At 44.5% G+C, this 27,709-nt stretch overlaps 1 protein-coding gene across 1 annotated transcript; it reads left to right on the top strand.

Annotated features, from left to right (window-relative positions):
• Positions 1–1,469: 1,469 nt before the first annotated feature.
• LOC110480323 (uncharacterized) lies at positions 1,470–27,287 on the top strand. The gene is made up of 11 exons (XM_077787678.1): positions 1,470–1,522; positions 4,757–5,237; positions 8,528–8,762; positions 11,257–11,304; positions 13,096–13,180; positions 13,978–14,119; positions 15,788–15,881; positions 18,300–18,430; positions 20,691–20,786; positions 26,400–26,999; positions 27,152–27,287. Exons 1-10 carry the CDS (start codon positions 1,470–1,472, stop codon positions 26,982–26,984), a joined length of 1,950 nt encoding a protein of 649 aa, XP_077643804.1. The 3' UTR covers positions 26,985–26,999; positions 27,152–27,287.
• The last annotated feature ends 422 nt before the right edge of the window (positions 27,288–27,709 follow it).

The following is a 27,709-nucleotide window of genomic DNA, read 5'->3' as shown; positions in this document are numbered from 1 at the left end:
GATCCACCTTTGGGTCAGGATCTGGGACCTCCTTCGGATCCGGATCTGCGTTCGGCTCAGGATCTGGAGCTGCCTTCGGGTCGGGATCTGCTGGATCCACCTTCGGGTCAGGATCTACCTTTGGATCAGGATCTGGGACCTCCTTTGGATCAGGATCCACCTTCGGATCGGGATCTGGGGCCGCCTTTGGAGGGGGATCTGCAGGATCCACCTTTGGATCAGGATCAGGAACCGCTTTTGGATCGGGATCCGGGACCGCCTTTGGCTCAGGATCTGCCGGATCCACCTTTGCATCAGGATCAGGAACCGCTTTTGGCTCAGGGTCAGGATCCACTTTTGGCTCGGGATCGGGATCCACCTTTGCCTCGGGATCGGGATCCACCTTTGCCTCGGGATCCACTGGATCCTCGGGCCCGGCCGAGCCGCCCGGCTCCAGCCCCGACTCGCTGATTGCCAAGATCAACCAGCGCCTGGACCTGCTGGCCAAGGAGGGCAGCGCCGGCGAGGGCCCCGAGCAGCAGCACAGGTCAGCCTGGATTCCAAACCATCCCAAAATCCCATCTTTCCCACTCTTTTCCGGAATTTGGGCGTGGGTTTGGGCGGTTTTGGGCCTTTAGCTCAAAATTCCGGTCGTTTTCCACAACTGGAGTTGTTAAGGAAGGTTGAACCTCAAATTTTTGGGTTTTTTTTCCTGGAAAAATTCTCAGGTTTTTCAGGGAATTTTTGGGCATTTCCCAGGTTTTTAAGGGAATTTTTGGGAATTTTCCAGTTTTTTTTCAGGGGATTTTGGGGAATTTTAGGGAATTTTGGGAATGGGAGAGGGTTTTAAAGATGGCCAATGCCAGGAGCTGCTGGCCAAGGAGGGCAGCGCTGGCAGCAGCACAGGTCAGCCTGGATTCCAAACCATCCCAAAATCCCATTTTTCCCACTAATTTCTGGAATTCGGCGTCATTTTTTGGTTGTTTTGGCCATTTTGTCCCAAAATTCCCATTGTTTTCCCAGGGATTTCAGCGTTTCAGGAAGGTTGAATCTCAAGTTTTAGGGCTTTTCTGGGAATTTAGGGAATTTTGGGGATGGGACAGGAAAATTGAGTCTCAAATTTTAGTGTTTTTCTGGGAAAATTCCCAGGCTTTTACATAATTTTTGGGAATTTAGGTAATTTTGGGGATGGGACAGGAAAATTGAGTCTCAAATTTTTGGGTTTTTCTGAGAAAATTCCCAGGTTTTTAGGTAATTTTTGGGAATTTAGGGAATTTTGGGGATGGGACAGGAAGATTCAGTCTCAAATTTTAGGTTTTTTCTGAGAAAGTTCATGGGTTTTTAGGGAATTTTTGGGGATTTAGGGAATTTTGGGGATGGGACAGGAAGATTCAGTCTCAAATGTTAGGTTTTTTTCTGAGAAAGTTCATGGGTTTTTAGGGAATTTTTGGGAATTTCAGGGAATTTTGGGAATGGGAGAGGGTTTTAAAATGGCCAAGCTCAGGCAGTGCCAGGAGCTGCTGGCCAAGGGGCAGCACCAGAGGTGGGCACCGGATCCCAAAAAATCCAAATGATCCCAAAATCCCATTTTCCCCACTCATTTCCGGAATTTGGGATAGCTTCTTTTATGGTTTGTCCCAAAAATCCCAATTTTTATTCCTGTTTTTCCAAGATAAAAAAGAATCCCATCCCTCACCCCGATTTCATTCCTGTTTTTCCAAGATAAATCAGGAATCCCTTCCCTCACCCCGATTTCATTCCCATTTTTCCAAGATAAATCAGGAATCCCTTCCCTAACCCCGATTTCATTCCCGATTTTCCAATATAGATCAGGAATCCCATCCCTCACCCCGATTTCATTCCCGATTTTCCAATATAAATCAGGAATCCCATCCCTCACCCCGATTTCATTCCCGATTTTCCAAGATAAAACAGGAATCCCATCCCTAACCCCGATTTCATTCCCGATTTTCCAAGATAAATCAGGAATCCCATCCCTCACCCCGATTTCATTCCCGATTTTCCAATATAAATCAGGAATCCCATCCCTCACCCCGATTTCATTCCCGATTTTCCAATATAAATCAGGAATCCCATCCCTCACCCCGATTTCATTCCCGATTTTCCAATATAAATCAGGAATCCCACCCCTCACCCCGATTTCATTCCCGATTTTCCAATATAAATCAGGAATCCCATCCCTAACCCCGATTTCATTCCCGATTTTCCAAGATAAATCAGGAATCCCATCCCTCACCCCGATTTCATTCCCGATTTTCCAAGATAAATCAGGAATCCCATCCCTAACCCCGATTTCATTCCTGATTTTCCAATATAGATCAGGAATCCCATCCCTCACCCCGATTTCATTCCCGATTTTCCAATATAAATCAGGAATCCCATCCCTCACCCCGATTTCATTCCCGATTTTCCAATATAGATCAGGAATCCCATCCCTCACCCCGATTTCATTCCCGTTTTTCCAATATAAATCAGGAATCCCATCCCTCACCCCGATTTCATTCCCGATTTTCCAAGATAAATCAGGAATCCCATCCCTCACCCCGATTTCATTCCCGATTTTCCAATATAAATCAGGAATCCCATCCCTCACCCCGATTTCATTCCCGATTTTCCAATATAAATCAGGAATCCCATCCCTCACCCCGATTTCATTCCCGATTTTCCAAGATAAAACAGGAATCCCATCCCTCACCCCGATTTCATTCCCGATTTTCCAATATAAATCAGGAATCCCATCCCTCACCCCAATGTCATTCCCGATTTTCCAATATAAAACAGGAATCCCATCCCTCACCCCGATTTCATTTGTTTTTCCAAGATAAATCAGGAATCCCTTCCCTCACCCCGATTTCATTCCCATTTTTCCAATATAAATCAGGAATCCCTTCCCTAACCCCAATTTCATTCCCGATTTTCCAATATAAATCAGGAATCCCATCCCTCACCCCGATTTCATTCCCGATTTTCCAAGATAAATCAGGAATCCCATCCCTAACCCCGATTTCATTCCCGATTTTCCAATATAAATCAGGAATCCCTTCCCTCACCCCGATTTCATTCCCGTTTTTCCAATATAAATCAGGAATCCCTTCCCTCACCCCGATTTCATTCCCGATTTTCCAATATAAATCAGGAATCCCATCCCTCACCCCGATTTCATTCCCGATTTTCCAATATAAATCAGGAATCCCATCCCTCACCCCGATTTCATTCCCGATTTTCCAATATAAATCAGGAATCCCTTCCCTCACCCCGATTTCATTCGTTTTTCCAAGATAAATCAGGAATCCCATCCCTCACCCCGATTTCATTCCCGATTTTCCAATATAAATCAGGAATCCCATCCCTAACCCCGATTTCATTCCCGATTTTCCAATATAAATCAGGAATCCCATCCCTCACCCCGATTTCATTCGTTTTTCCAATATAAATCAGGAATCCCATCCCTCACCCCGATTTCATTCCCGATTTTCCAATATAAATCAGGAATCCCATCCCTCACCCCGATTTCATTCCCGATTTTCCAAGATAAATCAGGAATCCCACCCCTCACCCTGATTTCATTCCCGATTTTCCAATATAAATCAGGAATCCCATCCCTCACCCCGATTTCATTCCCGATTTTCCAATATAAATCAGGAATCCCATCCCTCACCCCGATTTCATTCCCGATTTTCCAATATAAATCAGGAATCCCTTCCCTCACCCCGATTTCATTCCCGATTTTCCAATATAAATCAGGAATCCCATCCCCAACCCCGATTTCATTCCCGATTTTCCAATATAAATCAGGAATCCCATCCCTCACCCCGATTTCATTCCCGATTTTCCAATATAAATCAGGAATCCCATCCCTCACCCCGATTTCATTCCCGATTTTCCAATATAGATCAGGAATCCCATCCCTCACCCCGATTTCATTCCCGATTTTCCAATATAAATCAGGAATCCCATCCCTCACCCCGATTTCATTCCCGATTTTCCAATATAAATCAGGAATCCCATCCCTCACCCCGATTTCATTCCCGATTTTCCAATATAAATCAGGAATCCCATCCCTCACCCCGATTTCATTCATTTTTCCAATATAAATCAGGAATCCCATCCCTCACCCCGATTTCATTCCCGTTTTTCCAATATAAATCAGGAATCCCATCCCTCACCCCGATTTCATTCCCGATTTTCCAATATAAATCAGGAATCCCATCCCTAACCCCGATTTCATTCCCGATTTTCCAATATAGATCAGGAATCCCACCCCTCACCCTGATTTCATTCCCGATTTTCCAATATAAATCAGGAATCCCATCCCTCACCCCGATTTCATTCCCGATTTTCCAATATAAATCAGGAATCCCATCCCTCACCCCGATTTCATTCCCGATTTTCCAATATAAATCAGGAATCCCATCCCTAACCCCGATTTCATTCCCGATTTTCCAATATAAATCAGGAATCCCATCCCTCACCCCGATTTCATTCCCGATTTTCCAAGATAAATCAGGAATCCCATCCCTCACCCCGATTTCATTCCCGATTTTCCAATATAAATCAGGAATCCCATCCCTCACCCCGATTTCATTCCCATTTTTCCAATATAAATCAGGAATCCCATCCCTCACCCCGATTTCATTCCCGATTTTCCAATATAAATCAGGAATCCCATCCCTCACCCCGATTTCATTCCCATTTTTCCAATATAAATCAGGAATCCCTTCCCTCACCCCGATTTTCTCCTCCATTTCTTTTCCAGCTCCTTCCGCTTCTCCTCCTTCTCCTCGTTCCCGTCCCGGGCTGACTCCCGGGCCGCTCCGTTCCGGCCGGGCGCTCCCGGTGCCGGTGCCGGTGCCGGTGGCGGTGCCGGTGGCCGCCGGGGCGCGGCGCGGGGCCGGCGCCTCCCGGAGCCCTTCCCGGGCGGCTCCCGCTGGGCCGAGCCCTTCCCGTTCCCCGGGAGCCGCCGCGGGCTGCCCTCGCTCTTCTCCCAGGCGCTGGAATATCGCGATTATCCCGATTATCCCGGCGATTACCCCGGCGATTACCCCGGCGATTACCCCGGCGATTACCCCGCTGATTACCCCGGCGATTACCCCGATTATCCCGGGGATTATCCCGACTATCCCGGCGATTATCCCGATTTCCCGGGGGATCTGGGAATGCCGGGAATGAGCCGCGGCCCCTTCGGCATGAGGAGGAAGGAGAGGATGGGAGCCCTGCCCTGGAACGGCCTGCACCCGGTGAGTGCTGCCAGAAATTCCCGCTTTTCCTCGGGTTTTCCCAGCTTTTTCCTTCTTCTTCCCACTTTTCCCCCAGCTCTTTCCTTCTTCTTCCCATTTTCCTTCTAATTTTCCCACTTCTTCCCACTTTTCCCTCAGCTTTTTCCTTCTTCTTCCCATTTTCCTTCCAATTTTCCCACTTCTTCCCACTTTTCCCCCAGCTCTTTCCTTCTTCTTCCCATTTTCCTTCTAATTTTCCCACTTCTTCCCACTTTTCCTCCAGCTTTTTCCTTCTTCTTCCCATTTTCCCTCCAATTTTCCCACTTTTCCCACTTCTTCCCACTCTTCCCCATTTTTTCCTTCTTTTTCCCACTTTTTCCCACTTTTTCCCACTTTTTCCCACTTCTTCCCACTTCTTCCCACTTTTTCTCCAATTTTTTCCTTCTTCTTCCCATTTTCCTTCCAATTTTCCCACTTCTTCCCACTTTTCCTCCAGCTCTTTCCTTCTTCTTCCCATTTTCCTTCCAATTTTCCCACTTCTTCCCACTTTTCCCCCAGCTCTTTCCTTCTTCTTCCCATTTTCCTTCCAATTTTCCCACTTCTTCCCACTTTTCCCCAGCTTTTTCCTTCTTCCCATTTTCCCTCCAATTTTCCCACTTTTCCCACTTCTTCCTACTTTTGCCCCAATTATTTCCTTCTTTTCCCCACTTTTCCCCACTATTGCCCCACTTTTTTCCTTCTTTTTCCCACTTTTTTCCCACTTCTTCCCACTTTTCCCCCAGCTTTTTCCTTCTTCTTCCCATTTTCCCTCCAATTTTCCCACTTTTCCCACTTCTTCCCACTCTTCCCCATTTTTTCCTTCTTTTTCCCACTTTTTCCCACTTCTTCCCACTTCTTCCCACTTTTTCTCCAATTTTTTCCTTCTTCTTCCCATTTTCCCTCTAATTTTCCCACTTCTTCCCACTTTTCCTCCAGCTCTTTCCTTCTTCTTCCCATTTTCCTTCTAATTTTCCCACTTCTTCCCACTTTTCCCCCATCTTTTTCCTTCTTCTTCCCATTTTCCCTCCAATTTTCCCACTTTTCCCACTTCTTCCCACTCTTCCCCATTTTTTCCTTCTTTTTCCCACTTTTTCCCACTTCTTCCCACTTCTTCCCACTTTTTCTCCAATTTTTTCCTTCTTCTTCCCATTTTCCCTCCAATTTTCCCACTTCTTCCCACTTTTCCCCCAGCTTTTTCCTTCTTCTTCCCATTTTCCCTCCAATTTTCCCACTTTTCCCACTTCTTCCTACTTTGCCCCAATTATTTCCTTCTTTTCCCCACTTTTCCCACTATTGCCCCACTTTTTTCCTTCTTTTTCCCACTTTTTTCCCACTTCTTCCCACTTTTCCTCCAGCTTTTTCCTTCTTCTTCCCATTTTCCTTCTAATTTTCCCACTTCTTCCCACTTTTCCCCCAGCTTTTTCCTTCTTCTTCCCATTTCCCCCAAGTTTTCCCACTTTTGCCTCAACTTTTCCTTCTTTTTCCCACTTCCCCCCTTTTTTCCTGCTTCTTCCCACTTTTTTCCTTATTCTTCCCACTTTTCCCCACCCTTTCCCACTTCTTCCCCAGTTTTTTCTTTTTCCCACTCTTCCCCACTTTTCTCCCCTTTTCCCTACTTTTTTTCCCCTATTTTCCCATTTCTTCCCACTTTTTTGCCACTTTTTCCTCGTTTCCCCCTCTTTTTCCTTATTTTCCCCCTTTTCCCCCAATTTCCCCTTTTTTTCCCACTTCTTCCCACTTTTCCCCCAGCTTTTTCCTTCTTCTTCCCATTTTCCCTCCAATTTTCCCACTTCTTCCCACTCTTCCCCATTTTTTCCTTCTTTTTCCCACTTTTTCCCACTTCTTCCCACTTCTTCCCACTTTTTCTCCAATTTTTTCCTTCTTCTTCCCATTTTCCCTCCAATTTTCCCACTTTTCCCACTTCTTCCACCTTTTTTCCCACTTCTTCTCACCCTTTCCCCATTTTTTCCTTCTTTTTCCTGCTTTTCCCCACCTTTTTCCCACTCTTTTGCACTTTTTCCCACTCTTTCCCCAATTTTTTCCTTCCTTTTCCCACTTTGCTCTTTCCCACTTCCCCCCTTTTCCCCCTTTTTTCCATTTTTTCCTCATTTTTCTTCCCCACTTTTCCCCACTTTTTTCCCACTTTCTCCCCACTTTTCCCCCACTTTTTTCCACACTTTTCCCCCACCTTTTCCCACTTTTCCCCCCGCTTTTCCCCTACTCTTTTTCCCACGTTTTTCCCCACTCTTTTTCCTACTTTTCCCCCCACTATTTTTCCCACTTTTTTCCACACTTTTTCCCATTTTTTCCCCCACTTTTTTCCCTGCTTTTGTCCCCCTTTTCCCTCCACTTTATCCCACTTTTTTCCCCCTTTTCCCTCCACTTTATCCCACTTTTTTCCCCCTTTCCCATAATTTTCCCCCTTTTCCCTCCACTTGATCCCATTTTTCCCCCCTTTCCCCCCTTTCCCATAATTTCCCCCCTTTTCCCTCCACTTTATCCCATTTTTCCCCCCTTTCCCATAATTTTCCCCCTTTTCCCTCCACTTTATCCCATTTTTCCCCCTTTCCCATAATTTCCCCCCTTTTCCCTCCACTTTATCCCATTTTTCCCCCTTTCCCATAATTTCCCCCCTTTTCCCTCCACTTTATCCCACTTTTTTCCCCCTTTCCCATAATTTTCCCCCTTTTCCCTCCACTTGATCCCATTTTTCCCCCCTTTCCCCCCTTTCCCATAATTTCCCCCTTTTCCCTCCACTTTATCCCATTTTTCCCCCCTTTCCCCCCCTTTCCCATAATTTTCCCCTTTTCCCTCCACTTGATCCCATTTTTTCCCCCTTTCCCATAATTTTCCCCTTTTCCCTCCACTTGATCCCATTTTTTCCCCCTTTCCCATAATTTTCCCCCTTTTCCCTCCACTTTATCCCATTTTTTCCCCCTTTCCCATAATTTCCCCCCTTTTCCCTCCACTTTATCCCACTTTTTTCCCCCTTTCCCATAATTTTTCCCCTTTTCCCTCCACTTTATCCCATTTTCCCCCCTTTTTCCCCCTTTCCCATAATTTTCCCCCTTTTCCCTCCACTTTATCCCACTTTTTCCCCCCTTTCCCATAATTTTTCCCCTTTTCCCTCCACTTGATCACATTTTTCCCCCTTTTTCCCCCTTTCCCATAATTTCCCCCCTTTTCCCTCCACTTGATCCCATTTTTTCCCCCTTTCCCATAATTTCCCCCCTTTTCCCTCCACCTTATCCCACTTTTTCCCCCTTTTCCAGGGCCGGCGCCGGGGGCTCCGCGCTCGCCCCGGGGGGCGCTGGGAGCCCGAGGGGCCCCGCAAGCGGAAACGCGACGGGAACGACGGGAATTCCGACGGGAATACCGACGGGAATACCGACGGGAATTCCGGGAACGACCCCGGGAACAGCGACGGGAATCCCGGGAACAGCGACGGGAACGAGCCCGGGAACGACGATCCCAAAAACCCCCGCAGCGACAGCGACTCCGAGCACGGTACCCAGCCTTTTCCTGGGAATTCTGCTCTTTTCCTGGGAATTTCCGGCCTTTTTTTTGGATTTTCCTGGGAATTCTGCTCTTTTCCTGGGAATTTCCGGCCTTTTTTTTGGATTTTCCTGGGAATTCTGCTCTTTTCCTGGGAATTTCCTGCCTTTTTTTTGGATTTTCCTGGGAATTTCTGTCCTTTTTTTTGGGAATTGTGTCCTTTTTTCCTTGGGGATTTCTGCCTTTTCGTGGGAAAACTGGCATTTTTTTTCCCTGGGAATTTCTGCCTTTTCCTGGGAATTTCCTGCCTTTTCTTTGGATTTTCCTGGGAATTTCTGTCCTTTTTTTGGGAATTGTGTCCTTTTTTCCTTGGGGATTTCTGCCTTTTCCTGGGAAAACTGGCATTTTGTTTCCCTGGGAATTTCTGCTCTTTTCCTGGGAATTTCCTGCCTTTTTTTTGGATTTTCCTGGGAATTCTGCTCTTTTCCTGGGAATTTCCGGCCTTTTTTTTGGATTTTCCTGGGAATTCTGCTCTTTTCCTGGGAATTTCCTGCCTTTTTTTTGGATTTTCCTGGGAATTCTGCTCTTTTCCTGGGAATTTCCTGCCTTTTCTTTGGATTTTCCTGGGAATTCTGCTCTTTTTCTGGGAATTTCCGGCCTTTTTTTTGGGAATTGTGTCCTTTTTTCCTTGGGGATTTCTGCCTTTTCCTGGGAAAACTGGCATTTTTTTTCCCTGGGAATTTCTGCCTTTTCCTGGGAATTTCCTGCCTTTTTTTTGGATTTTCCTGGGAATTCTGCTCTTTTCCTGGGAATTTCCTGCCTTTTTTTTGGATTTTCCTGGGAATTCTGCTCTTTTCCTGGGAATTTCCTGCCTTTTTTTTGGATTTTCCTGGGAATTCTGCTCTTTTCCTGGGAATTTCCTGCCTTTTCTTTGGATTTTCCTGGGAATTCTGCTCTTTTTCTGGGAATTTCCGGCCTTTTTTTTGGGAATTGTGTCCTTTTTTCCTTGGGGATTTCTGCCTTTTCCTGGGAAAACTGGCATTTTTTTTCCCTGGGAATTTCTGCCTTTTCCTGGGAATTTCCTGCCTTTTTTTTGGATTTTCCTGGGAATTCTGCTCTTTTCCTGGGAATTTCCTGCCTTTTTTTTGGATTTTCCTGGGAATTCTGCTCTTTTCCTGGGAATTTCCTGCCTTTTTTTTGGATTTTCCTGGGAATTCTGCTCTTTTCCTGGGAATTTCCTGCCTTTTCTTTGGATTTTCCTGGGAATTCTGCTCTTTTTCTGGGAATTTCCGGCCTTTTTTTTGGGAATTGTGTCCTTTTTTCCTTGGGGATTTCTGCCTTTTCCTGGGAAAACTGGCATTTTTTTTCCCTGGGAATTTCTGCCTTTTCCTGGGAATTTCCTGCCTTTTTTTTGGATTTTCCTGGGAATTCTGCTCTTTTCCTGGGAATTTCCTGCCTTTTCTTTGGATTTTCCTGGGAATTCTGCTCTTTTTCTGGGAATTTCCGGCCTTTTTTTTGGGAATTGTGTCCTTTTTTCCTTGGGGATTTCTGCCTTTTCCTGGGAAAACTGGCATTTTGTTTCCCTGGGAATTTCTGCCTTTTCCTGGGAATTTCCTGCCTTTTTTTTGGATTTTCCTGGGAATTCTGCTCTTTCCCTGGGAATTTCCGGCCTTTTTTTTGGATTTTCCTGGGAATTCTGCTCTTTTCCTGGGAATTTCCTGCCTTTTTTTTGGATTTTCCTGGGAATTCTGCTCTTTTCCTGGGAATTTCCTGCCTTTTTTTGGGAATTGTGTCCTTTTTTCCTTGGGGATTTCTGCCTTTTCCTGGGAAAACTGGCATTTTGTTTCCCTGGGAATTTCTGCTCTTTTCCTGGGAATTTCCTGCCTTTTTTTTGGATTTTCCTGGGAATTCTGCTCTTTTCCTGGGAATTTCCTGCCTTTTTTTGGGAATTGTGTCCTTTTTTCCTTGGGGATTTCTGCCTTTTCCTGGGAAAACTGGCATTTTTTTCCCCTGGGAATTTCTGCCTTTTCCTGGGAATTTCCAGCCTTTTCCTGGGAATTTCTGCCTTTTCCTGGGAATTCCAGCCTTTTAACCTGGGAATTTCCATGCCTTTTCCTGGGAATTCTGGTCTTTTTTGTGGGAATTTCCAGCCTTTTCCTGGGAATTCCAGCCTTTTCCTGGGAATTTCTAGCCTTTTTCTGGGAATTCCACATTTTTTCCTTAATTTCCACCCTTTATCCATAGGTATTTCCAGTTTTTCCTGGGAATTTCCACCTTTTCCTGGGAATTCCCTCCTTTTCCTGGGATTTTTTGTAGTTTTCCCCCCTTTTCCATGGATTCCCACCATTTTTTTCCTGCATTTTTACCCATTTTCTTTGGATTTTCCATGGATATTTCCCTGGATTTTCCCAGATTTCCCTGGAATTTCCCCAAATTTCCTTGGAATTTCCTTCTTTTTTCCCAATTTCTTCCCTTTTCTTCCTAATTTTTCCCATTTTTCCTGCAGGAGATGAAGGAGAAGGAGAGGAGAAATCCCTGGATGAGGCAGACAAAGGTGTAAGTATTCCAGGAATTCTCAAAATCCAGGAAAATCTGGGAATTTCAGAGCCCTGCAGCAGCTTTTGAGGAATTCTCTGCCTTGGAATATCCCAAAAATCAAAAATTTGATGGAATTTCCCCCCCTTTGGAATTCCCAAGGGGATTCCGGTGCCTGGAACATCCCAAAAAAAAAAAAAAAAAATTGGGAATTTCCACCCAGATTTGGCTCCTGGAAGGGCTGGATCCCAAATTTTGGGTTTTTTATTTTCCAGGTGGGATCAGAAATTTGGGAATTTTGGGAATAATTCCCACCTGGAAAAGGCTGGGAGAGGCCGAGCAGGGCAGGGCTGGAATTCCCAAATCCTCGAGGCTTTTCCAGCCTTCAAAATTCCACCAAAAAAAAAAAAAAAATTTTTTTTGGGGGGAATATCCATAGAAAACGAGGTGAAAATTCCCAATATTCCATTTATCCCCCAGGAAATTCCAAGGAAAATTGACTCCAATGGTTCCTTTTCCTTCTTTTTTTCCAGGAGATCCCGGATTTGCTTCCCCAGGAGACCCCAGGCTCCCTTTACCAGGAGAATTCCCGGAATTCTGGGGGAAAATTCCTGGAATTCCAGGATTTTCCAGCTTTTTTTGGGAATTTGTGGCCGGGAAGGGGGAAAGTCCCAAAATTCCAAGGGTTCTTCCCAGGTTTTGGGGTGGAAATTCGCAAAAATTCCAGTTCCCACCCCAAAGTTTGGGATTTTTTCTTGCTTTTTCTGCTTTTTTTGGGCTTTTCCTGATGATTTATGAGGGAATTTTGGGGTTTTTTTAAGGAATTTTGGGGTTTTTGGAAGGAATTCCTGAGGAATTCTTTGGGGTTGGATCCCAAATGATCCCAAGGAAGAAAAAGCTGCTGGGAATGGGAGAAAAATGGAAAAATTCGGGGAAAAATGGGAAAAGTGTGGAAATAAAATGGGGAAAATCAGGAAAAACAGGGAAAATTTGGGAAAATTGGGAAAAGGAGGGAAAATCAAGGAAAATGGGAAAAAAAGAGGGAAAATCAGGGGGAAATGGGAAAAACAGAGGAGAAAATGGAGAATATCAGGAAAAATGGGAAAAGCAGGGAAAAAATTCCAAGAGAAAATTGGGATAAAACTTGAAAAAGCAGGGGGAAAACTGGGGAAAATGGTGGAAAAACGGAAAAAAAGTGGAATATGGTGGAAAATGGGAATATTTGGGAAAAACCACGGAAATAGTGGAAAAATAAAGGGAATCCAAGAAAAAATGGGGGAAAAATAAGGGAAAAATGGGGGGAATTGGAGGGAAAAATGGGAATATCTGGGAAAATCCATGGGAAAAATTGGGGGAATTTGGGAAAAAATGGGAAAAAGAACAGAAATCCAGGGAAATTTGAGGGAAAATAGGAAAAGGGAAAACAAATGGGAAAAATGGAGGGAAAAAGTGGGAAAAGGAGGGAAAAAGTGGGAAAAACGGGAAAATGGGAATATCTGGGAAATTTTATGGGAAAATGGGAATATCTGGGAAAATCCGTGGGAAAAATTGGTAGAAATTGGGAGAAAAATGGGAAAAAGAAATCTACAGAAAATTGAGGAAAAATGGGAAAAGGGGAAAATAAATGGGAAAATTTGAGTGAAAAGGGGAAAAAAAACTGGGAAAAATTGAGGGAAAAAGTGGGAAAAACCCAGAAAAAAAAGTGGGAAAATCTGGGAAAAAGGTAAGAAAATGTGGGAAGAATTGGGGGTTTGGGCTGTGGGAATTTTGGGAATTTTTTTGGGGCTCAGAATTCCCGAATTTCCCGCAGGATCCTCGGAGGAGGACGAGGAGGTGAGGAAGAAACGGGAGAAGCAGCGGAGGAGGGACCGGATGAGGGACAGGGCCATGGACAGGTGGGAATCCGGAATTTCCAAAATATTTTTGGAATTCTGGGGAATTTCGGGAATTTCGGGAATTTTCGGAGAATTTTGGGGATTTTTGGGGAATTTTTCAGGGAATTTTCCAGGAATTTTGTGAATTTTCGGGGATTTTTTCTGGGATTTTTTTATTTAATTTTCGGCGAATTTGGGGGAATTTTTTGGTGATTTTCTGGAAATTTGGGGCATTTTTCTGGGAGTTTTTTGGTGGATTTTCTGGGAATCTGGGAGAATTTGTTTGGGGAATTTTCTGGGAATTTTGGGTGAATTTTTCTGGGAATTTTGGGTGAATTTTTCTGGGAATTTTTTTTTTCCCTGGGAATTTTGGGAAGTTTTTTTGGGAATATTGGGGATTTACAGGAATTTTTGGGGAATTTTTCAGGCAATTTTTTTTTTAATTTTCTGGGAATTTTGGGGGAATTTTCTGCGAATTTTTTTTTATGGGAATTTTGGGGATTTTTCTTTGGGAATTTTGGGGATTTTTCTGGGAATTTCAGGAAATTTTGGGGTAATTTTTCTGGGAATTCTTTTTTTCTGTGAATTTTGGGGAGTTTTTTTTGGGAATATTGGGGATTTTCTGGGAATTTCAGGAATTTTTGGGGAATTTTTTCTGGGATTTTCTGGGAATTTTTGGGATGATTTTCTGGGATTTTTTGGGAATTTTTGGGGTGATTTTCTGGGAATTTTGGGGCACTTTTCCGGCAATTTTTGGTGGATTTTGAGGGGATTTTTGGTGGATTTTTTTGGGAATTTTCTGCATTCCCTTTTTCCAGGATCCAGTTCGCCTGTTCCGTCTGCAAATTCCGGAGCCTGGAGGAGGAGGAGATCCAGCGGCACCTGGAGAGCAAATTCCACCGGGACACGCTGCGCTACATCGGCACCAAGCTCCCGGATAAAACCGTCCAGTTCCTGCAGGTCTGCCCCAAAATTCCCCGATTTCCAGGGAATTCCGGCCCCGGGGGAAGTTTGGGAATTTTGGGGGATTTTTTTGGGATTTTTCGGGGTGGTTTTAGGCAAAAATTTGAATTTTTTGTGATTTTTTTTGTGATTTTATTTGGATTTTTTTTTGTTTTTTCCCAGCATTTTGCAGGATTTTTTGGAGATTTTTCCATGATTTTTGGAGGGAGTTTTGGGGAGTTTTTTGGGATTTTTCCGGGTTTTTTGGGGTTGTTCCAGCCCCACCGGGACACACTGCGCTACATCGGCACCGAGCTCCTGGATAAAACCGTCCAGTTCCTGCAGGTCTGCCCCAAAATTCCCCGATTTCCAGGGAATTCCGGACCCGGGGGAAATTTGGGAATTTTGGGGATTTTTTTTGGGATTTTTTTGGGGTGTTTTTAGGCAAAAATTTGAATTTTTTGGGATTTTTTTTTGAATTTTTTGTGATTTTTTTTCTCCCTATTTTTCAGGAATTTCTTGGGATTTTTCCAAGTTGGATATTTGGGATTTTCTTGGTGGTTTTGTGCCAGAATTCCAGATGCTTCCTGCTTTTATCCCCAGAATTCCCAGGTTTTATTCCCATTTTTATTCCCGTTTTTCCAGGATTACATCGTGAACCGGAATCTCAGATTTTATTCCCAGATTTTCCCTGTTTATTCTCGTTTTTATTCCCGTTTTTATTCCCATTTTTATTCCCGTTTTTATTCCTGTTTTTATTCCCATTTTTCCAGGAGTTCATCGTGAACAGGAATCCCAGGTTTTATTCCTGGGTTTTATCTCAGAATTCCCATTTTTATTCCCAGAATTCCCATTTTTATTCCCGTTTTTCCAGGAGTCCATCGTGAACAGGAATCCTGGGTTTCATTCCAGATTTTATTCCCGGAATTCCCAGTTTTATTCCCGCTTTTCCAGGAGTCCATCGTGAACAGGAATTCCCAGATTTTATTCCCAGAATTCCCAGATTTTATTCCCGTTTTTCCAGGAGTACATCGTGAACAGGAATTGCCAGATTTTATTCCCGGAATTCCCATTTTTATTCCCGGAATTCCCAGATTTTATTCCCGTTTTTCCAGGAGTACATCGTGAACAGGAATTCCCAGGTTTTATTCCCAGAATTCCCGTTTTTATTCCCAGAATTCCCAGATTTTATTCCCGTTTTTCCAGGAGTCCATCGTGAACAGGAATTCCCAGGTTTTATTCCCAGAATTCCCGTTTTTATTCCCAGAATTCCCAGATTTTATTCCCGTTTTTCCAGGAGTCCATCGTGAACAGGAATTCCTAGATTTTATTCCCGGAATTCCCAGATTTTATTCCCGTTTTTCCAGGAGTCCATCGTGAACAGGAATTCCCAGATTTTATTCCCGGAATTCCCGTTTTTATTCCCATTTTTCCAGGAGTCCATCGTGAACAGGAATTCCCAGATTTTATTCCCGGAATTCCCAGATTTTATTCCCGTTTTTCCAGGAGTACATCGTGAACAGGAATCCCAGGTTTTATTCCCGGAATTCCCAGATTTTATTCCCGTTTTTCCAGGAGTCCATCGTGAACAGGAATTCCCATTTTTATTCCCGGAATTCCCAGATTTTATTCCCAGAATTCCCATTTTTATTCCCGGAATTCCCGTTTTTATTCCCGTTTTTCCAGGAGTACATCGTGAACCGGAACCGGAAAATCGAGCGGCGCCGCCAGGAGCTGCCGGAGAGAGACGGGAACAGAGCGAGGCCGGATCCCTTCCGGGGTGTGCAGATCCCAAATTCCCAAATTCCCAAATTCTGATCCCAAATCCTGATCCCAAATCCCAAATTCCCAAATCCTGATCCCAAATCCCCAAATCCCAAATCCTGATCCCAAATCCCCAAATCCCAAATCCTGATCCCAAATCCCAAATCCCAAATCCTGATCCCAAATCCCCAAATCCCAAATCCTGATCCCAAATCCCAAATCCCAAATCCTGATCCCAAATCCCCAAATCCCAAATCCCCAAATCCCAAATCCTGATCCCAAATTCCCACCCTGATCCCAAATCCTGATCCCAAATCCCCAAATCCCAAATCCCAAATCCTGATCCCAAATCCCAAATTCTGATCCCAAATCCCCAAATCCCAAATTCCCAAATCCTGATCCCAAATTCCCAAATCCTGATCCCAAATCCCAAATCCCAAATCCTGATCCCAAATCCCCAAATCCCAAATTCCCAAATCCCAAATCCCAAATCCTGATCCCAAATCCCCAAATCCCAAATCCTGATCCCAAATTCCCACCCTGATCCCAAATCCTGATCCCAAATCCTGATCCCAAACCCCAAATCCCAAATCCCAAATCCTGATCCCAAATCCCAAATCCTGATCCCAAATCCCAAATCCTGATCCCAAATCCCAAAATCTGATCCCAAATCCCAAATTCCCACCCACCCCAAATCCTCATCCTAAATCCCAAATTCCCACCCTGATCCCAAATCCCAAATCCTGATCCCAAATCCTGATCCCAAATTCCCACCCCAAATCCCAAATTCCCACCCCAAACCCTCATCCCAAATCCCAAATTCCCATCCCAAATCCCAAATCCTGATCCCAAACCCCAAATCCTGATCCCAAATCCCAAAATCTGATCCCAAACCCTGATCCCAAATCCCAAATTTCCACCCTGATCCCAAATTCCCACCCCAAATCCCAAGTTCCCACCCTGATCCCAAATCCTGATCCCAAATCCCGAATTCCCACCCCAAATCCCAAATTCTGATCCCAAATCCTGGTCTCAATCCCAAATCCCAAATCCTGATCCCGAACTTCGGGGATTCCCGGGAATTCTCGGGGCTCTGACCGGGGATTTTCCTGGATTTGGGAATTTTTGGGGCTTGGTTTGGGTGTTTGTTCCTGGGTTTATTTGGGAATTTTCCAGATTTTATTGGGGAATTTTTGGGGCTTGATTTGGGATTTTCCAGATTTTATTTGGGATTTTTTTCAGATTGATTTTGGGATTTTTTTCCTGGGATTATTTGGGATTTTTTATTGGGATTATTTGGGAATTTTCCTGGTTTTATTTGGAATTTTTGAGGTTTTATTTGGGATTTTCCAAGGTTTTATTTGGGAAATTTCCTGGGTTTATTTGGGAATTTTTATTGGGATTATTTGGGGTTTTTACGGATTGATTTGGGAATTTTTTGGGCTTGGTTTGGGTTTTTTTTTTCCCTGGGATATTTTTTTTTTTTTTTTGGGATTGGTTTTAATTTTTGAGGTTTTATTTGGGATTTTCCAGGTCTTAGTTGGGAAATTTTGGGATTTTCCAGGATTAACATTTGGGATTTCCTAGGAATTCCAGGAATTTTGGGATGGGATTGGGAATGCTTGACTCCTGCTGCCCCAAATCTATGGAATTTTTGGGAATTTTTGGAATTTTTTTTTTACATTTTTGGGAATTTTGGGATCAGGGCTGGTTCAGGAGCTTTTCCTCAAGGGAATTGAGGGAAATTCTCCTTTTTTGGGTTAAAATTTGCTGGATTTTCTCTCTGGAAAAGGGAACTTTGGGGCTGTTCTACTTCTCCTCACCCAAATTCATGCATTTTTTGGAATTTTTCCAGAATTTTTCCAGAATTTTTCCAGAATTTTGAGGAATTTTTACGGAATTTTGGGATCAGGGCTGGCTCAGGAGCTTTTCCTCAAGGGAATTGGGGCCAATTCTCATTTTTTGGGTTAAAATTTGCTGGATTTTCTCTCTGAAAAAGGGAATTTCGGGGTGGGACCGGGGCTGTTTGATTCCTGTCACCCTGGATTTCTGGAATTCACGGAATTTTGGGAATTTTTGGGACCAGGGATCGGGCAGGAGCACTTTTCAAATGGGATTGAGGGAAATTCTCATTTTTGGGTTAAAATCCACTGGATTTTCTCACTGAAAAAGGGAATTTCGGGGTGGGACCGGGGCTGTTTGATTCCTGTCACCCTGGATTTGTGGAATTCACGGAATGTTGGGAATTTTTGGGAATTAGGGATCGGGCAGGAGCACTTTTCAAGTGGGATTGGGGCCAATTCTCATTTTTGGGTTAAAATTTGCTGGATTTTCTCTGTGAAAAAGGGAATTTCGGGGTGGGACCGGGGCTGTTTGATTCCTGTCACCCTGGATTTGTGGAATTCACGGAATGTTGGGAATTTTTGGGAATTAGGGATCGGGCAGGAGCACTTTTTCAAGCGGATCGAGGCGGCGCACTGCCTGGCCTGCGACATGCTGATCCCGGCGCAGGGGACGCTGCTGCAGCGGCACCTGCGCTCGGCCGAGCACAACCGCAGCCGCAGGGTGAGTGACAGCCTGGGTTTATCCCAAATTTATCCTGGATTTATCCCAAATTTAGCCTGGATTTATCCTCCTTTGTCCCGGGTTTATTCCCATTTATCCCCATTTATCCCCATTCATCCCGGGTTTAGCACAACCGCAGCCGCAGGGTGAGTGACGGGCTGGGTTTAGCCCGGATTTATCCCGGATTTATCCCGGATTTATCCCAAATTTATCCCGGATTTATCCCCATCCATCCCGGGTTTATTCCCATCCATCCCGGGTTTATCCCCATCCATCCCGGGTTTAGCACAACCGCAGCCGCAGGGTGACTGACAGCCTGGGTTTATCCCGGATTTATCCCGGATTTATCCCAAATTTAGCCTGGATTTATCCTCCTTTGTCCCGGGTTTATTCCCATTTATCCCCATTTATCCCCATTCATCCCGGGTTTAGCACAACCGCAGCCGCAGGGTGAGTGACAGGCTGGGTTTATCCCAAATTTATCCCAAATTTATCCTGGATTTATCCCAAATTTATCCCGGATTTATCCCAAATTTATCCCGGGTTTATCCTGGATTTATCCCCATCCATCCCGGGTTTAGCACAACCGCAGCCGCAGGGTGAGTGACAGGCTGGGTTTATCCCGGATTTATCCCGGATTTATCCCAAATTTAGCCTGGATTTATCCCAAATTTATCCTGGATTTATCCCCATTCATCCCGGGTTTAGCACAACCGCAGCCGCAGGGTGAGTGACAGGCTGGGTTTATCCCGGATTTATCCCGGATTTATCCTGGATTTAGCCTGGATTTATCCCAAATTTATCCTGGATTTATCCCAAATTTATCCTGGATTTATCCCAAATTTATCCTGGATTTATCCCAAATTTATCCTGGATTTATCCCAAATTTATCCTGGATTTATCCCAAATTAATCCTGGATTTATCCCCATCCATCCCGGGTTTATTCCCATTTTTCCCCATCCATCCCGGGTTTAGCACAACCGCAGCCGCAGGGTGAGTGGGGCTGGGTTTATCCCGGATTTATCCTGGATTTATCCCAAATTTAGCCTGGATTTATCCCAAATTTATCCCGGGTTTATCCTGGATTTATCCCCATTCATCCCGGGTTTAGCACAACCGCAGCCGCAGGGTGAGTGACAGGCTGGATCTATCCCGGATTTATCCTGGATTTATCCCAAATTTAGCCCGGATTTATCACAAATTTATCCTGGATTTATCCCTGATTTATCCTCCTTTGTCCCGGGTTTATTCCCATTTATCCCCATCCATCCCCATCCATCCCGGGTTTAGCACAACCGCAGCCGCAGGGTGAGTGACAGGCTGGGTTTGGCCCGGGTTTAGCCCGGATTTATCCCAAATTTATCCCGGATTTATCCCAAATTTATCCCGGATTTAGCCCGGATTTAGCCCGGGTTTATCCCTGATTTAGCCCCATCCATCCCGGATTTATCCTGTATTTATCCCGGATTTATCCCTGATTTATCCCGGATTTATCCCAGATTTATCCCTGATTTATCCTGGATTTATCCCGGATTTATCCCAGATTTATCCCTGATTTATCCTGGATTTATCCCCAGTTATGCCGGAATTCAGGGTTTTCCTCCCGAACCCCTGCAGAATTCCTGGAATTCCGGGTTTTTTCCCTTGAACCCCTGCAGAACTCCCAGAATTCCGGGTTTTCCCCCAAACCCCTTCAGAACTCCCAGAATTCCGGGTTTTTCCCTTGAACCCCTGCAGAATTCCCGTAATTCTGGATTTTTTTCCCTCAAACCCCTGCAGAACTCCCGGAATTCCAGGTTTTTCCCTCAAACCCCTGCAGAACTCCCAGAATTCCGTGTTTTTCCCTTGAACCCCTGCAGAATTCCCGTAATTCTGGATTTTTTCCCTCGAACCCCTCCAGAATTCCCGGAATTCCGGGTTTTCCCCTCAAACCCCTGCAGAACTCCCGGAATTCCGGGTTTTCCCCCCGAACCCCTGCAGAATTCCCGTAATTCTGGATTTTTTCCCTCAAACCCCTGCAGAATTCCCGGAATTCCGGATTTTTTCCCCCCGAACCCCTGCAGAATTCCCGGAATTCCGTGTTTTCCCCTCAAACCCCTGCAGAATTCCCGGAATTCCGGGTTTTTCCCTCAAACCCCTGCAGAATTCCCGGAATTCCGGATTTTTTCCCCCCGAACCCCTGCAGAATTCCCGGAATTCCAGACTTTTCCCCCCGAACCCCTGCAGAATTCCCGGAATTCCGGGTTTTTCCCTTTCCAGCTGGCGGCCGAGCAGTTCAAGAAGACGAGCCTGCACGTGGCCAAGAGCGTCCTGAACAACAAACACATCGTCCGGATGCTGGAGCGATACCTGCAGGTACCCGGAATTCCAGAATTCCCAAAATTCCCACCTCCCAGACCCTTCCCAGAAATCCCCAACAAATCCCCAAAAAATTCCCCAAAAATCCCCCAAAAATCCCCCCAAAAAATCCACAATTTCTCTTCTTTTTGTCCCATTCTCGGTTTTTTTCCTGTTTTTTTTCCTGCTTTTTTGGCACATTTTGGGAATTTTTTCCCATTTTTTTTATCACTTCTTTGGGATCAAAAAATTCCAGCAAATTCTGGAATTTTCCCCCATTTTTGGGGGTTTTTATCCCATTTTTGGGACAAACACATCGTCAGGATGCTGGAGCAATACCTGCAGGTACCCGGAATTCCAGAATTCCCAAAATTCCCACCTCCCAGACCCTTCCCAAAAATCCCCAACAAATCCCCAAAAAATTCCCCAAAATCCCCCAAAACTCCGCAGTTTTTCCCTTTTTTTGGGCTTTTTTTGTCCCATTTTCGGGGGTTTTTTTTCTTTATTTTCTGTTGGCTTTGGCATATTTTGGGAATTTTTTCCTGGTTTTTTTTCACCTCTTTGGGATTCCAGCATTCCCAAAAACTCCAGCAAAATCTTGGATTTTCCCCATTTTTTGGTGGGTTTTTTTGTCCCATGTTTGGGGTTTTTTTCTGCTTTTTTCCAGTAGTTTTGGCAGATTTCGGGAATTTTTTCCCAATTTTTCCTCGTCCCTGGCATTCCAACATCCCAAAATCCAAATCCCAAAAAAATCCCAGATTTTTTCCCTTTTTTTTTTTTTTTTTTTTTTCCCCTTTAATTCTCAAAGTTTTTATTTCCTTTGGCATTCCCGGGAGTTTTTTGGGAATTTTACCCAAATTTTTCCCCCGGAGCCATTCCCAGAAATCCCGGAGCTCCATCCCAAAAAATCCCCCAAATTCCAAAAAAATTCCCCCAAAATCCCCATTTTTCCCATTTTTTTCTGGTTTTCTCTTCCAATCTTGGGATTTTTTCCTCATTTTTTAGAATTTTTGGGAATTTTTCCCTGATTTTTCCTCCTCTTTCGTATCTCAAAAAATCCTGGATTTTTGTATCCAATCTCTGGCTTTTTTTAATTTTACCTTTTCCTGTGGTTTTTTGCATTCCCGGGGGTTTTTTTTGGGAATTTTTTCCCAATTTTCCCCTTCATCTCCTCAGCATTGAAGCAAAAATCCCTCAAATCCTGGAATTTCCCCCCAAATCCCCCCTGGAGCCGCGGCTGCCGTTCAGGAATTCTTTGGAATTTTGGGAATTTGAGATTTTTTGGAATTTCGGGGCAGCTCCAGCCCCATCCCAATGGGAATTCCCAGCCCAAATCCCAATCCCAGGAATCCAAACCTCCCCAAAATCCCCCAAAATCCCAATTTTTTCCCCTTGGGAGCGCCGGAATTTGGGGCTGGGCCGGGAATTCCGGGATTTTCCGGAATTTTCCGGGCAGGATCCGCGGCCGGGGCGGACGAGAAGGAACGGAGGCGCCTCCGGAGGATTCCCGGGAATTCCGGCGGGAGAAGCTCCAAGATCCCAAAATTCCCTCCCCGGTCCCGGAAATTTGGGGAAAAGTTGGAAAAACGGGAAAAGATGGGAAAAAAAAGGGAAAAAAGTGGGAAAAACGCTGCCTCTGCCTGCTGGGTCCTGGGAAAAACGGGAATTGTATCCCGAGAAACGGGAATTTGAATCCCGAAAAAATGGGACTTTGGATCCTGAAAAACGGGAATTTGGATCCCAAAAATCAGGAATTTGGATCCTGAAAAACGGGAATTTGGATCCCAAAAAATGGGGACTCACATCCCAAAAAACGGGAACTCAGATCCCAAAAAATGGGAATTTGGATCCCAAAAAACGGGAATTTGGATCCCCAAAGATGAACTTTGGATCCGGGGAAGACGGACCTGGAGTCCTGGGAAAAGGAGGGAGTTTGGATCCCGAAAAATGGGATTTGCATCCCGAAAAATGAAAATTTGCATCCCGGGAAGATGGACCTCAGGTCCAGGGAAAAATGGGATTTTGGATCCCAAAAAATGGGATTTAGATCCCAGGAAAAAGGAAGAGGGACCTGGAGTCCCAGGGAAAAAAGGGATTTTGGATCCCAAAAAAAAAAAGGGATTTTGGATCCCAAAAAAAAAAGGGATTTTGGATCCTAATTATAAACGGAATTTGGATCCTGGGAAAATTCCAGGAAAAGGGACACGGATTGCAGGAAGAGAAGGACGTTGAGTCCTGGGAAAAATGGGATTTGGATCCCAAAAAAAGGGACTTTGGATCCCAAAAAATGGGATTTGGATCCCAAAAAAAGGGACTTTGGGTCCTGGGAAAAATGGGATTTGGATCCCAAAAAAAGGACTTTGGATCCTGGGAAAAATGGGATTTGGCATCCCAAAAATCGGATTTGCATCCTGGGAAGATGGACCTCATGTCCAGGGAAAAATGGGATTTACATCCCAAAGAAAGGACTTTGGATCCTGGGGAAAAATGGGATTTGGATCCCAAAAAAAGGACTTTGGATCCTGGGGAAAAATGGGATTTTGCATCCCAGGAAAACAGACCTGGAGTCCTGGGAAAAACGGGATTTGGATCCCAAAAAATGGGATTTGGATCCCAAGAAGAGGGACTTTGGATCCCAAAAAATGGGATTTGGATCCCAGGAAAAGTGACCCGAAATCCTGGGAAAAGGGACGCCGGATCCCGGGAACGAGTCCAAGGAAAAAGGATTTTGGATCCTGGGAAGACGGACCTGGAGTCCTGGGGAAAATGGGATTTGCATCCCAAAAAATGGGATTTGGGTCCAGGGAAAAATGGGATTTAGATCCCAAAAAAAATGACTTTGGGTCCTGGGGAAAAATGGGATTTTGATCCCAAAAAAAATGACTTTGGAGTCCAAGGACAAAGGATTTTGGATCCTGGAAAAAGGGATTTGGATCCCAGGAAGAGCGAGCCTGGATCCCGAAAAAGGACGTTGAGTCCGGGGGAAAATGGGATTTGGATCCCAAAAAAAGGACTTTGGATCCTGGGGAAAAAATGGGATTCGGATCCCAAAAATATTTTGGATCCTGGGAAGATGGACCTCGGGTCCAGGGAAAAACGGGATTTGGATCCCAAAAAATGGGATTTGGATCCCAAAAAATGGGATTTGGATCCCAGAAAAAGGGACCTGGAGTCCCGGGAAAAGAAGGGATTTGGATCCCAAAACAAGAAGTTTGGATCCCAGGAAAAACGGGATTTGGATCCCAAAAAATGGGATTTGGATCCCAAAAAATGGGATTTGGATCCCGAGAAGAGAGACTTTGGATCCCGAGAAGAGAGATGCTGGATCCCAAAAAAGGATTTTGGATCCCAAAAAACGGACGCTGGATCCCGGGAAAAGGAGGTATGTTGGAACCTGGGAAAAACGGGATTTGCATCCCAAAAAACGGGATTTGCATCCCAAAAAACGGGATTTGCATCCCAAAAATGGGACTTTGCATCCTGGGGAAAATGGGATTTGGATCCCAAAAAAAGGACTTGGGATCCTGGGGAAAAAATGGGATTTGGATCCCAAAAAACGGGATTTGGATCCCAAAAAAAAGGGACTTTGGAGTCCAAGGAAGAAGGATTTTGGATCCTGGGAAGACGGACCTGGAGTCCAGGGAAAAATGGGATTTTGGATCCCAAAAAATGGGATTTGGATCCCAGGAAAAAGGGACCTGGAGTCCTGGGAAAAGAAGGGATTTGGATCCCAAAACAAGAAGTTTGGATCCCAGGAAAAACGGGATTTGGATCCCAGGAAAAACGGGATTTGGATCCCAAAAATTGGGATTTCAATCCCAGAAAAAGATTTTGGATCCCGAGAAGAGAGATGGTGGATCCCAAAAAAAGGACGCTGGATCCCGGGAAAAGGAGGTATGTTGGATCCTGGGAAAAATGGGATTTGCATCCCAAAAAACGGGACTTGGATCCCAAAAAAAAGGGACTTCGGAGTCCAAGGAAAAAGGATTTTGGATCCTGGGAAGACGGACCTGGAGTCCAGGGAAAAATGGGATTTTGGATCCCAAAAAATGGGATTTGCATCCCAGAAAAAGGACTTTGGATCCTCGGGGAAAACGGGATTTGGAGCCCAAGAAGAGGGACGGAGGATCCCAAAAAAACGGGCTTTTGGATCCCAAAAACCGGGATTTTGGATCCCAAAAACCGGGATTTTGGATCCTGGGAAGACGGACTCTGCCAAGAAGAGGAACTCGGCATCCCAAAAGAGGGGGCTTGGATCCAGGAAAATCATGGATTTGGATCCAGGAAAATCAGGGATTTGGATCCAGGAAAATCAGGGATTTGGATCCCAAAAAAACAGATTTGGATCCAGGAAAATCAGGGATTTGGATCCAGGAAAATCAGGGATTTGGATCCCAAAAAACCAGTTTTGGATCCAGGAAAATCAGGGATTTGGATCCAGGAAAATCAGGGATTTGGATCCCAAAAAAACCAGATTTGGATCCAGGAAAAGTGGGGATGTTGAGCCTGGAATTGACGGTGTGGGATGGGATCATTCCCATTATCCCAGAAATTCCCGTTATCCCAGAAATTCCCGTTATCCCAGTTTGGGATCGTTCCCGTTATCCCGGTCCGGGATCGTTCCCGTTATCCCGGTCCGGGATCGTTCCCGTTATCCCAGAAATTCCCATTATCCCAGGCCAGCAATTCCCATTATCGAGGAATTCCCCAATTTTCCATGTTTTTCTCCCCAATTTTCCCTGTTTTTCCCCAATTTTCCATGTTTTTCTCCCCAATTTTCCCTGTTTTTCCCCAATTTTCCATGTTTTTCTCCCCAATTTTCCCTGTTTTTCCCCAATTTTCCATGTTTTTCCCAATTATCCCAGTTTCTCCCCAATTTTCCCTCAATTTTCCATGGTTTTCCCCAATTTTCCATATTATTTCCCCCCCAATTTTCCATGTTTTTCTCCCCAATTTTTCTGGGTTTTTTTCCCCCAATTTCCCTGGTTTTTCCTCCCATTTTCCCTTTTTTTCCAATTTCCACCAATTTTCCTTTTTTCCCGATTTTCCCTGTTTTTCCCCAGTTTTCTCCCCAATTTCCCCTGTTTCTCCCCAATTTTCCATGTTTTCCCCCTCAATTTTCCATGTTTTTCCTCTCAATTTTCCCTGTTTCCCCCAAATTTCCATGTTTTTCAATTTCCCTGTTTTTCTCCCCAATTTTCCTGGTTTTCCTCAATTTTCCTGGGTTTTTCCCCCAATTTCCCTGTTTTTTTCCCCACAATTTTTCCCAATTTTCCTGGGTTTTTCCCCCAATTTCCCTGTTTTTTTCCCCACAATTTTTCCCAATTTTCCATGTTTTCTTCCCCAATTTCCCTGTTTTTTTCCCCACAATTTTTCCCAATTTTCCATGTTTTTCTCCCCAATTTCCCTGTTTTTTTCCCCACAATTTTTCCCTATTTTCCATGTTTTTCTCCCCAATTTCCCTGTTTTTTTCCCCACAATTTTTCCCAATTTTCCGTGTTTTTCTCCCCAATTTCCCTGTTTTTTTCCCCACAATTTTTCCCAATTTTCCTGGGTTTTTCCCCCAATTCCCCTGTTTTTTTCCCCACAATTTTTCCCAATTTTCCGTGTTTTTCCCGTTTTTCCCTCCAGGGTGAGGATCCCTTCCGGGAGGAGCCCCCGGAGCCGCCGCCGGGGGAATCCCGGGAAAACCCCGACCCCACGGAAACGCCGGAGGAAATCCCGGAAAAAACCCCGGAAAAACTCCCGGAAAACGCCGAAATTCCCGGAGATTGCCCCGGAGCCCAGGAATTCCTGGAGCCCCCCAGGCCCCTCCTGGTGCCGCCGTTCCTGGAGGAGCCGGAAATTCCCGAAAATCCCGAAATTCCCGAAAAGCCCCGGGAAAATCCGACGGAAAATCCGACGGAAAAATCCCAGGAATTCGGGATTTCCACCCAAAACCAAACTGAGGGAGGGGAGGGGGAAGAGGAGGAAAAAATCCCGGAAAAAATTCCAGAGAAAATCCCGGAAAAAGAGGAAAAAATTCCGGAAAAAATCGTGGAAGAAGAGGAAAAAACCCCAGAAAAAAACCCGGAAAAAGAGGAAAAAATTCTGGAAAAAATCCCAGAAAAAGAGGAAAAAATCCAAGAAAAAATCCCGGAAAAGGAGGAGAAAATTCCAGAAAAAGAGGAAAAAATCCCGGAAAAGGAGGAAGAGAAAAATGTGGAAAACCCCTGAGAATTCCAGGAAAAGGTGAGGATTTGATCCAGGAAATTTGGATTTTTCCAGGATTTTTCCAAGCTGGAATTGGGATTTTGGGGAGAATTCCTGGGAAATTGATGAAAATGAATCTTATTTTTCCAGGATTTTTTCCTGATTTTATTTTTTTTTTTCCATCCTTCCAGGATGAAGAAACCACAAAAGAGGAGAAATTCCCAAATTTTCCCATCCCTGAGGAATTCTCTGCTGGGATTTGGGGCAGTTTCAGGGAAAAAAAAGCCCCAAAAATGGGAAAAATAAAAAGTTGGAAATTTGGGAAAATTCCCAGGGATTTCCTTCATTTTTTTTTTCTAAAATTTCACCATTTTAGGGAAGATTTTTCCAAAAAAAATTGGAATTTTTTCCCTTTAATTTTCCTTTTCCTCGTTCCCGGTGAGGATTTGGGGCTGGAATGGGATTTTTAGGGATGATCCTATTCCAAGGGAGATTTCTGGGAGAAATTCCCAATTTTTTCCCCCAAAATTTCCCTTTTCCAGCAAAATTCAGAGGCTCCACCTTGTGATTTTCCCTGATTTTTCCTACAGAATTCCCCAAAAAATCCCAGGAATTCTTTGGGATTCAGAGCCGGGATTTTGAATCGATTCCCCCATTTTTGGTTTTAACCGAAATCTCCTTTTTTCGCCCCAAAAACCAAAGGGAATTGCCAAAAAATGGGGAATTTTGGGGATTTTTCCTGAAAATCG

Source organism: Lonchura striata, chromosome 21 (genome assembly GCF_046129695.1).
Source record: "Lonchura striata isolate bLonStr1 chromosome 21, bLonStr1.mat, whole genome shotgun sequence".
Classification (NCBI taxonomy): Eukaryota; Metazoa; Chordata; class Aves; order Passeriformes; family Estrildidae; genus Lonchura; species Lonchura striata.
The sequence above is the reverse complement of the archived record's forward strand: the minus strand, read 5'-3'. Positions and strand labels throughout refer to the sequence as shown.

Bases quoted from the DNA above. Each gene is read 5' to 3' on its own strand.
- LOC110480323 (XM_077787678.1), top strand. From the start codon at position 1,470: ATGGCCAAGCTCAGGCAGTGCCAGGAGCTGCTGGCCAAGGGGCAGCAC. The intron at 5,238-8,527 runs GTGAGTGCTGCC...CCCCTTTTCCAG, and splicing joins CCTGGAACGGCCTGCACCCG to GGCCGGCGCCGGGGGCTCCG. The intron at 15,882-18,299 runs GTGTGCAGATCC...TTTGGGAATTAG, and splicing joins GAGGCCGGATCCCTTCCGGG to GGATCGGGCAGGAGCACTTT.